The 12,037-nt window shown below is 41.3% G+C and overlaps 1 protein-coding gene across 1 annotated transcript; it reads left to right on the top strand.

Moving 5' to 3' along the window:
- The first annotated feature begins 11,166 nt into the window (after positions 1-11,166).
- On the top strand, positions 11,167-11,700 carry LOC138897483 (uncharacterized). The gene has a single exon (XM_070183455.1). It carries the CDS (start codon positions 11,167-11,169, stop codon positions 11,698-11,700), a length of 534 nt encoding a protein of 177 aa, XP_070039556.1.
- Positions 11,701-12,037: the final 337 nt, after the last annotated feature.

Consider the following 12,037-nt stretch of genomic DNA (forward strand, 5'->3'; position numbering starts at 1 on the left):
CCCTACCAGACAACACATGGGTTTGTGGTATATTGTGATGCTTCAAGAATCGGACTTGGGTGTGTATTAATGCAACATGGCAAGGTGATAGCTTATGCTTCTAGGCAACTCCAAAATCATGAAAAGAACTATCCAACACATGACTTAGAGCTTGCGGCGGTGGTATTTGCATTGAAGGTTTGGCGTCATTATCTGTATGGGGTCCATGTGGATATATTCACGGACCATAAGAGCCTTCAGTACATTTTCAAACAGAATGAATTGAATCTGAGGCAGAAAAGATGGCTTGAGTTACTCAAGGATTATGACATCGATATTCTGTATCATCCGGGGAAGGCTACTGTTGTAGCAGATGCTCTTAGCCAGACATCTATGGGCAGTTTGGCTCACTTGGAGGCATATCAAAGGCCATTGGCCAAGGAGGTTCATCAGTTTGCTAGTTTGGGAGTTCGTTTTGTGGATTCTAGTGAAGGAGGAGTGATTGTGCAAAATAGGGCTGAATCATCGCTTGTTGTGAAAGTTAAGTAAAGGCAGTACAACGACCCATTGTTGGGAGAATTGAAGGAGGGGATTCATAAACATAAGACCATGGCCTTTTCTCTTGGCATGGATGATGGTACACTAAGGTACCAAGGGCGACTGTGTTCCAAATGTGGATGGCCTCCGGGAAAGAATCATGACCGAGACTCACACATCTAGGTATTCCGTGCACCTGGTCTCTACAAAGTTGTATCATGATCATAAGGAAGTCTACTGGTGGAATGATATGAAGAGGAATGTAGCGAACTTTGTGGCGAGATGTTCAAATTGTCAATAAGTAAAGGTAGAACACCAGCGGCCCGGTGGGTTGGCACAGAACATAGAAATTCTAATGTGAAAGTGGGAAATGATCAATATGGACTTTGTGGTGCGACTACCTCGCATGCCTCGTGAGTATGACTCAATTTGGGTGATTGTGGATCGACTCACAAAATCAGCTCACTTCTTACCTGTTAAGGCTACCGACACAGCAGAACAATATGCTCAGTTGTATATCAAGGAAATAGTCAGGGTGCATGGCACTCCAGTTTCTATTATCTCAGACCGAGGAGCATAGTTCACAGCTAACATTTGGAAGATATTTCAGCAAGGTTTGGGTACTCAGGTGAATCTTAGTACAACCTTTCACCTGTAGACTGACGGGCAGGCAGAGCGGACTATTCAGTTGAGGATATGTTGCGCGCTTGTGTTCTTGACTTCAAGGGTAGCCGGGATGATAATTTTCCACTCGTAGAATTTGCCTACAACAATAGTTATCATGCTATTATTCAGATGGCATCGTTCGAGGCTTTATATGGTAGAAAATGTAGATCTCCCATTGGGTGGTTTGAGATTGGGGAAGCGGAATTGATAGGACCAGACCTTGTGCATCAGGTTATGGAGAAGGTTAAAATCATTAAGGATCGGTTGGAAACTGCTCAAAGTTGTCAAAAGTCCTATTCAGATGTGCGTCGTAGGGATTTGGAGTTCAAAGAGGATGCTTGGGTATTCTTGAAGGTTTCCCCCATGAAAGGCATAACGCGGTATGGTAAGAAAGGGAAGTAGAGTCTAAGGTATGTTGGACCGTACAAAATCATTCAGAGGGTTGGTCAGGTGGCCTACAAGCTTGAACTACCTCCAGAGATGTCTTTAGTGCACCTAGTGTTTCACGTATCCATGTTTATGGCATTGATGCCGGTGTTGCTTCCATATTGGTTTACACCGTTGTGTTGTGGTAATGTTGTTAGGATTGGTTTTCCGGGATTCTCTAACAGGTGGATAGGCCCAACTACAAGGGAAACTCTGCCGAATTGTTTGGGAATTTGGAGAGTTAGTCAAAATTTTGAACTGGTGGTGTGTGAAATAACAATCTGGTCATAATGAATGTTAATGCTGGATTAATACCCTCATTCGAGGACGAATGATCTTAAGCGGGGAGGATGTAAGGCCCCATGAAATTTCACCTAGAACCCAAGGTTTTGTGGTGCCTAGGTAAGCTAATGTGTTTGAGGATTGTACAAATTCTTTGCGCCTCCAAGCTCATTGTGGTACGGACTTTTGAGGTTACTCGGTATGTCGAGGAGTTGAAGGAAAACATTTGCAGAACGTGGCAGTTCTATAGTCCACTATGCGACCACAGAACCAGTTTGTGGGCCGCAGATCGTCTGCGGAATGAAGCAGAAAGATTTGCCAATTTTGAGGACCATTATGTGGACCATTATGTGACCGCATAACCGTTATGCAAGCTGCAGATCCCATCGTAGATCGCGTATTAGAAATTTTAGAAGGAGGTTCTGCAGTCCATTATGCGACCGCAAAATTGGTCTGCGGACCGCAGACCTATCGCAGAGTGAAGCAGAAATGCTGGAAGGCCATTATGCGGTCCATTTGTAGATCGGAGAAGCATTATGCGGTCGCATATGCGACCGCAGATCTGCATCGGGGCTTCTTTTTTTCCAATTTTATAACTCGACCCCCATTACATTTATCTAGCCTGAGGGTTCATTTTTGGGGGATTACCTAATATTTTAGAGAGAGGAGAGATCTATTCTAGAGAGAGGAAAGGGAGGACTAAGGATTTCACTACTCTACTTTGATCAAACCTTGGAATTTCATCAAAAGGAACTTGTTAGGGCTTCAAAAAGGTAAGAATTTCTTCCCCAAAATTCTTCAATTTCCGGTTTGGGTTGATTATGGATGATGAGGGTAGATTTATCACATACATGAGTTAATAGAGACTGCGGGGAAGTTGTTGAACCATCTTGGGTGGTTTTGTTCTTGAATTAGTTGAGGGAAGGTTGGGTCATTAGTAAGCAACTCTTGCCATACGAATTCCTCTAATCATGCTTGTGATTCTCCTTTCTTTTATAGATTAACATCGTTAGAAGTGTCGGGACGTTGTTGTTACACCAAGGAAAGCTATTTCGAGGAATGAAGGCTAAACTCTTTTTCTAGTATCAGAATTCTCGAATCCTTGCAAAACTCCATCATGTGTTGTCGAACTTGAAACACTGTTGAGGTGGGATGTTCAAGCTAGTAAATTGATTCCCAAATTGCATAACGTGTCCGAACCATCATGTGTTAAAGATTTCTATTGTGACTTAATTATGTTATACCCCTGTTGGGAAGAAAACCTTGTATGAAATCAATGTGATCAAGAACTTATTTCTTATATGATGAAATCTTATGAACTCATATTTTTGTTAAGGCCAAAGGTGCCAAAGGGATTGATTCGAAAGGAAATATTTTGTACAAACTATTATCGTTTTGAGAATCCAAGTTGTGGCTACACCTCCACCCGCATACATTGGGGTAAGGCGGCAGGGTCGCTTTGTGTAGAGTTGTGGTATTGTGGTTACACCTCCACCCGCATGCATTGGGGTAAGGCGGCAGGGCCGCTTTGTGTCAAGTAATGGTATTGTGTCAAGTTGGGATAAAGGTGGTTGCAGAGGATCCCCAACTTGAAATTTTTAAATGTTATTGGAAGTTCTTAATAAATTTGTTTTGACTTTAACGGCTACCTAAGCCCTATAATTGTTACCATGTTTCATCATATTCATGTTATATTTCCAAATCCTTGAATAGGTGTTTTGGTTTTCATACTAGTACTATTCGACATGTACTAACGTCCCTGTTGCCGGGGGCACTGCATCTTTAATGGATATAGGTAGTTCCACAGCGGCAGGCATTAACTAGTGATTACGGTACACTCTCTTCCCAGCTGACTTGGTGAGCCCCACTTCATTTCGGGGTCGTGCATCTTTTGTTCCGTGTGTATTATGTTTTGAGGTATAGCCGGAGTCTTCCTCCGACACTATTATTATACTCTTTTGTATCTATTATAGGCTCTGTAGATATAGTCTGGGTTGTGTATTGGTGTTGGGAAAGTCAAGCTAGTAATGTTGTATGTGTATCACATGTTTCACTTCAAACTATGAAAGTGTTTGTATTTTGAGACTTAAAAATGTAGTAACTAATGCTAATGGAGTTGGGGTTGTTTATGAAATCATCTTAGTGTTTAATTCATAGAATATATCTCCTCTTTATTCACTGATGAGTTGGGTAGAAGGAAATCTAACTTACTTGCTCGGCCAGATTATCTCGGTCGAGCGCCGGTCGCGCTTCCCGAGGTCGGGGTGTGATATTTAACTTTTCTGTAAATGACCTCAAATTCATTTGATGGTTCCAATATGTTCTTAAGGGGAGTTTGGACTTAGGTGTATATTCGGATTTGGATTTGGAGGCTACTAGAATGTTTTGGGTCCAATTGTCGAGAGTTGGTAATTTAAAGGTTTGGAGAGTTTATTGGTTTTACTTGGAGTTGACTTTGATGATATTGGACTCAGATTGTTATTTCGGTACTTGGAGTAGGTTCGTCTTGTTGTTTGATACTTGTGTGCAGAATTTGGTTGCTTTTCGAGATGGTTAGGCATGAATCAGACGCTTAGCTGGAGTTTGGAGGTTCTTGAACTTAAGAGAAGTTTAACTTGTGATTTAATCTTTGATTCATTGATGTGATGCTATCATAGGTGTTTGGAGGCATTGTATTGGTCCAGATAGTTTTAGTGGACTTGTTGGTGTGATTGGATGGGTTCCCGGGGGGGTTGGGTGTGTCTCAGATTGATTCCGGGTTAGGTTGGCGAATACTAGAATTGCTGGTTGTTTGGGATCTGGTGCAATCGCACTTGTGGCCTAGTGCATCGCACTTGCGGAGCCACATGTGCATGGTTTTGGTTCTCAGAAGAGGCTTTGGATATGGCTCAGTTGGATCACATCTGTGTCGAAGTTGCATCTACCGCTTGTGCGAAGGTATGTGCACAGTAGTGCGTACGTAGATGGGGGTGTGTTCCGCAGAAGCGGTGTGTCGGCTCGTTTAGTGGATCTTGCATCTATGAGGGTTTTTCTGTAGATGCAATGTCATAAAAGCGGCCAATTTGCCATCAGATGCGAAAATTGCTGTGCAGACCACTTTAGTGGTATATTTCCGGATTGTTAGTTCATTCTCTCATATTTTGAACCCTAGACTTGGAGAGAGACTATTTTTGCTTGGAGATTTTCACAAGGCTTTAGGGTAAGTGATTTTTACACAATTTTAATTTTATTTTATGAACCTACATGGATTAATAACACCCAAAACATAAAATTTTGAGGTACATTTGGGGGATTTTCTTACAACTTAAGAGAGTGAGAATTAAGGCTTTGAGTTATGATTTGGAATTAGATTTGAAAACAAAATGGACATTTAGAATCATGGGGTCATGGGTAGTCAGGATCTACCCCTTGACCCGGGTTTTGACCATGTGAGCCTGAGTTGACTGTTGTTGACTTTTTAGAAATTGAATAAAGATTGAAGCTATATTGTTTGGAATTTAATTCCTATGGCCTTATTTGATGTTTTGAGTTTTATTGGGCTAGATTCGAGCTGGTTAAGGGTGGTTTCTAAGGGAAAGGCTATTTTAGAAGGTTGATTTGGGCTGGTTAAGGTAAGCATCTTGCCTAATCTTGTGTGAGGGAATAACTCTTATGATTTGGCCTTGTTTGTCTAGTTGTAATATGTAAAAAGCAACGCATATGTGAGGTGATAAGCGTATATGCAGGTGCTATGTATGAATTATGAAAAGATTAGACTTTAGGCTTCTATTATGCCTTAGTTTGATTGTCTGCTCTATATGGTACACGTTTAAGCATTTGTATGACTACGTGAGCTTATCCTTTCATGCTAGTGATCATGAGGATTATTATCTCCTAATTAGAAAAGATGGGCTTTCTACCATTAACAGAGTTTGCTTATGACAACAGCCACCAGTCTAGTATCAAGATGGCTCCATATGAGGCCTTATATGGGAGGCAGTGTCGTTCTCCGTTTGGTTGCTTCGAGCCCATTAAGGCTACGTTATTGGGAACAAACTCAGTTCGTGTTGCTTTGCAAAAGGTGAAATTGATCTAGGAGAGGTTTCACACAGCTCAGTCCAGGAAGAAGAGTTATGTTGATATGAATGTCCGTGATGTGACTTTCATGGCAGGCGAGGGGGTTCTTCTTAGAGTTTCGCCTATGAAAGGTGTGATGAGGTTTGGAAAGAAAGGAAAGTTGAGCCCGAGATTTATTGGACCATTTGAGGTATTGTAGAGAGTTGGTGAGGTTTCTTATTGACTCTCTTTGCCTCCTAGTCTTTCGAGATTTTATCTGAGGTTTTATGATTCTATGCTTTGGATGTATCATCAAGATAAGTCACATATTTTGGACATTAGAACAATGCAGTTAGATGAGAATCTGGCTTATGAGAAAGAGCCGGTGACCATATTAGATAGGTAGGTTTGGAAGCTCAAGTCTAAGGAGATCGCATCAGTGAAGGTTCATTGGAGAGGTCCACCGGTCGAGGAAGCAACTTGGAGACTAAGAATGATATGCAGAGCAGATATCCTTTCCATTTTGGCATTTCAGATATGACTCTAAACCCGTTCAAGGACAACCATTTATTTTTTTTGGCAGGGTGGAAGGGGTGAGAGGGGAGTGGAAGGAATGTAACGACCCTGTCGGTCATTTTGTGTATTTAAGCCTTGTTCCCCTATTTTATGTTTTTCGTATGCTTTTTTATTGTTTGTCAATTGTAATTTTGGTTGATTTTGTTTCGGGAAGGTTTGGGAGTAATTGGAACACTTAGCTCTATTGTTGGAAGCTTAAGTTGTAAGAGTTGACCAAGGTCTTTTGTGTAAATGACCTCAGATTGGTGATGTGATGGTTCCAATAGGTTCGTATGGTGATTTGAACTTAACAGTATGCTCCGATTTTTATTTGGAGGTTCCTAGAATGTTTTGCCTCTAATTGCCAAAGTTGACAATTTGAAGGTGTGAAGAGTAAATAGGTGTCACTGAGAGTTAACTTTGATGATATCGGGCTTGGATTGTTATTTCGGGACTTGGAGTAGGTTCATCTTGTTGTTAGTGACTCGTATGCAGAATTTGGTTGCGTCCCGAGTTGGTTAGGCATGAATCAGATGCTTGGTTGAAAGTTTGTATGTTTTTGAACTTAAGAGAAGTTCAACTTGTGATTTAATCATTGACCCGTTGATGGGATGTTATCGTAGGTGTTTGGAGGCCTTGGGTAGGTCCGGGTAGTGTTTATGGACTTGTTTGTGTGATTGGATGGGGTTCCGGGGGTTCGTGTGTGTTTTAGATTTTTTTCGAGATAGGTTGGTGAATACTAGCATTGCTGATAGTTAGGGATCGGTTGCAATCGCACTTGCGGCATGGTGCATCGCACTTGCGGAGCCACATGTGTGAGGTTTTGTTTCTAATAAGCAAGTTTGGAAGTGGCCCAGATGGGTCGCATCTGCGTTGAAGTTGCGTAGAGACGAGGCTGCTTATTTGAAGGTGTGTGCACAAAAGCGCGTCCGTAGATGCGGGTGTCTTCTGCATAAGCGGTGGGTCAACTGGTTTAGAGGATCTTGCATCTATGAAGGTTTTGCCGCATAAATGCGAAAATCGCTGGGTAGACCACTTAAGTGGTATATTTTGGGATGTTTAGCTCATGCTCTCATATTTTGAACCCTAGACTATTAGAGAGACAATTTTGGCTTGGAGACTTTCACAAGCCTTTGGGATAAGTGATTTCTACACATTTTTTATATTATTTTAAGAATCCACATGTATTAATAACACCCAAAACATGGAATTTTGGGGTTTTTCGTTCAACTTAAGAGAGTGAGAATTAAGGTTTTGAGCTATGATTTAGACTTGGATTTGAAAATCAAATATATATTTAGACACGTTGAGTCATGGATAGTCGGAATCTACCCCTTGACCTAGGTTTGATCGTGTGGGTCCGGGTTGAATTTTGTTGACCTTTTAAAAATTGAATAAATATTGAAGCTTTATTGTTTGGGATTAATTCCTATGCCCTTATTTGATGTTTTAAAGTTATATTTCACTAGATTCGAGCCGGTCGGAGGTGGTTTCTAAGGGAAAGGCTATATTAGAAGGTTGATTTGGGATTGTTAAGTTAAGTATCTTGCCTAATCTTGTGTGAGGGAATAACCCTTAGGATTTGGCCTTATTTTTCTTGTTGTAACATGTGATAAGCGACGTATATGCGAGGTGACGAGTGTATATGTGGGTGCTATGTATGAATTATGACTGGATTAGACTTTAGGCTTCTATTATGCCTTATTTTGATTGTCTGGTCTCTAGGATACATATTGAACTATTTGTATGACTGCGTGAGCTTATCCTTTCATACTAAAGATCATGCATAGGATTATTATCTCCTAATTAGCCAAGATGGACTATTCTAGAATTGCTGCTATAATTAATTTTGTCATATCCACGTCTCACATCTTGAGCACATATCCACACTTTATCATTATTATGTCCATGTGCACCTTATTGATGAATTGTGAGCTTATTTCTCTTTTATGATGAATTGGTATCTTGAATTTTTATGATTACAACACATATAGACATATTGAGCGGATTGATTTGGTTTTGGCATGAGGTGTTTTCCGTGCTAATATTGTGGTGTTGATGATGTTGTGGAACGAGGTCTTTACCGTGCCAGCTATGATGATTGTTGTTGTGTTTGCACGAGTATATTATACTGTATATCGTGTCAATTTGGATCCATCACCTAGGTCACTTTCTCATGCATCTCTCTTGATGGCGTACACGCGGATGGTGGTAAGTTGACTGATATTGGTAGATTCCAATATAGATTCCGATGATGGTGAGTTGAGTGTAAGGGTGGAATCTTGTCCATGCATGTGAATCCTTTATGCCTTGTTATGCATTATATATGGTTCTATGTTGAGTTCTAACATACTACTCTATGCCTCTGCTATATGTTGATGATTCGACTGTCAAGATTTATTTATCTTTGTTGAGTTGATATCTCTTGATTTGATAATTGATGATATTGCATCTTGTTATATTCTTGTTGCAAGTTATTCTGTATATTTCATAGGTTCTTTGATTAGTGAGAATCACACGACTTGAACCTCGTCATTACTTTACTGAGGTTAGTCTTGATACTGTCTGAGTACATGTTTTCTTGTACTCATACTATGATTTTGCACATTTTGTGCAGATCCGGGCATTGGTAGAAGCAAATCTCAGGAGTGAGCAGTATTTGTTGTTAGAGAGGATTCAAGGTAGTGATGCATGATCGCTGTAGACATCTTCTTATGTTTAGTTTTAGAGCCGATGGTTATGTATTACCTGGTTTTAGATTATGTATCACTGATTTTGCTATTGTTGAAGTATTATTCTGCTATTTATGTTATTTCAGACATATTATATCTTATTTCGTTGTTTTGAACCCCTATTGCATGTTGGCTTACCTAGTCTTGGAGGTTTGGTACCATCATGACATTTGGTGGGATTTTGGGTTGTCACAAGTTGGTATCACAGCTCTACGAGTCATAAGCAAGTCTAATAGAGTCTTGCGGATCGAAACAGAGACATATGTACTTATCTTAAAAAACTACCGGACAGTTAAGAAACATCACTTTCTTTCATTCTTTATCGTGTGGATTTGTTTATCTCAAAATTTGATCCTTTGCTCTCCTATTTTCCCACAGATGATGAGGAAGCGTTCTTTTGAGGCAGCTGAGCAAGCACTAGTGCCCCCTATTAGAGTTGTGAGAGGCTGGGGCCAGGATAGAAGCCGAGGTGAGGCACGCGCTGTAGTTGGGGGTTCTGCTAGAGCAGCCACTATGGGGACACTAGTAGCTCCAATCGAGGAGCAAATGCTAGATCATGTTAAGCTTGTAGGACCATCTTAGGCACATGAGGGACCTATTGCAACACCTGGACTCCAAGAGACTTTGGCTCACATTATGAGCATGTTAGGGAGTTTTACTTAGGTAGGTTTGATCCCGGTTGCACCAGCTACTTCACAGGCTGGGGGAGGAGCCCAGACTCCCGTCGCAGGTACAATAGAGTAGCTGGCTCATGGTTATCAGACCTTGGGTGTTCTTCCTGTGTAGCCAGTCATCGCAGTTCAACCCAAGATAGGGCCAGCCTGGACTGCTGAGGAGCAGAAGAGGATGGAGAGGTTTCAGAGACTTCGCAGTGGAGAGCCTACTGAGGATGCACATTGCTTATTTGACCAGTTTCATCGCGTTTTTCACACTTTGGGTCTAGTGGAGCCAAATGAGGTTGTCTTTACTACCTTCAAGTCGTCAGGGTTGGCATATAGATAGTGACAGACTTATGAGTTGAGTAGGCTAGCTGGTGCAACACCACTCACATGGTCTCAATTCTTAGTTCTTTTCTTAGAGGAGTTTATCCCACAGACTCGCAGGGACGAGTTACGCTGCGAGTTTGAGCATTTGCACCAGGAGGGTATGATTGTGACCAAGTATTCTATGAGGTTTACAGAATTGTCATGCTATACAGCTCTTCTGGTTTATACTAAGAGAGAGATAGAGAGAGGGTTCATAGATTTATTGAGGGACTCGGCTACAGTCTTAGGTTTGGGATGGCAAGGGAGATGGAGACTGAGACTACCTTTTAGCAGGCTGTAGAGATCGCTAGGAGGATGTGGAGATTGCTAGGAGGCTGGAGTGTATTCATATGTAGGAGTGGGAGGATAGGGAGGTCAAGAAGCCTCGTGGCTTTGGATGATTTAGTGGTGCCTACTCTGGGAATAGGGGTCGACATGGTAGAGGTCATTTCAATCGAACAGTTCAATTAGCACTTCAGGTTTCACGTGGTGTTCCAACTATCCATGGATTTTAGAGCACTCGTCGAGGCAAGTCATCCTTCAGTGCAACTCACGCACGTGGTTCTTACAATGGTTATTCAATTCATCCGGGAAGAGTCAGTCCCAACAGTAACGTCCGTAAAGAGCTTATTTTGAGTGTGTTGATTTAAGGCATATGATGAGGGATTATCCTAGGCTTCGAATGTGTGTACCTTAGTAGGGTATCCATGCTATGATTCTCACGCCAAATGCTACACCACCTGCACAGCCATCTAGAGGTGGAGGCTAGGCACAACTGTTGTTATGCTTTCTCTTATCGGCCTGAGGCAGTCATATCAGATGTAGTCATTACAGGTATTGTTCCGGTTTGTTATTGAGATACATCAGTATTATTCGATCCGGGTTCAACTTATTCGTATGTGTCATACTAATTTGCATTGTATTTGGATATGTCTCGTGATTATTTGGATATTCCTATTTATGTGTCTATCCCTGTTGGGGATTCTATTGTGGTGGATCATGTCTACTATTCTTGTATGGTTAATATTGCGAGCTATGAGACTAGCGTTGATCTTTTGTTGCTTAATGTGGTAGAATTTGATGTGATTTTGGGTATGGATTTGTTATCTCCATACCATGCTATTCTTGATTTTCACGCTAACATTGTGATATTGGCTATGACGGGGTTGCCAAGGTTGGAATGCAGGGGTTCAGTTGGTCACAATCCTAGTAGAGCAATTTCTTTTATGAAGGCTCAATGGATGGTTGAGGAGGGATGTTTGGCGTACTTAGCCTTTGTTAAAGATGTATGTGCTGATACTCTTATGGTTGATTCAATCCCCGTAGAAAGAGAGTTTCTAGAAGTGTTCCCAACAGACCTACCGGGCATGCTACGCGATTGGGATATTTATTTTGGTACTGATTTGGCACCAGACACTCAGCCCATATCAATTCCACTGTATTGCATGGCTCCCGCTGAGTAGAAGGAATTGAAAGAACAGTTGTAAGAGATGCAATATAAGGGGTTTGTCAGGTCAAGTGTTTCTTCTTGGGGTGCATCGATGTTGTTTGTAAAGAAGAAGGATTTTTCCATACGTATAAGTTATAGGCAGTTGAGCAAGGTTTCCATCAAGAACATGTATGCTTTGCCTTGTATTGATGATTTATTTGATCAGCTTCAAGGTTCCAAGGTGTTCTCTAAGATTGACTTGAGCTCAGGGTATCATCAGTTGAAGATTAGGACTTCGAACATTTTTAAGGTAGCTTTCACGACCAGTTATAGGTGTTATGAGTAATAGGTGATGTCTTTTGGTTTGAATA

This window comes from Nicotiana tomentosiformis, chromosome 8 (genome assembly GCF_000390325.3).
Source record: "Nicotiana tomentosiformis chromosome 8, ASM39032v3, whole genome shotgun sequence".
Taxonomy (NCBI): Eukaryota; Viridiplantae; Streptophyta; class Magnoliopsida; order Solanales; family Solanaceae; genus Nicotiana; species Nicotiana tomentosiformis.

Bases quoted from the DNA above. Each gene is read 5' to 3' on its own strand.
- LOC138897483 (XM_070183455.1), top strand. From the start codon at position 11,167: ATGTCTCGTGATTATTTGGATATTCCTATTTATGTGTCTATCCCTGTT.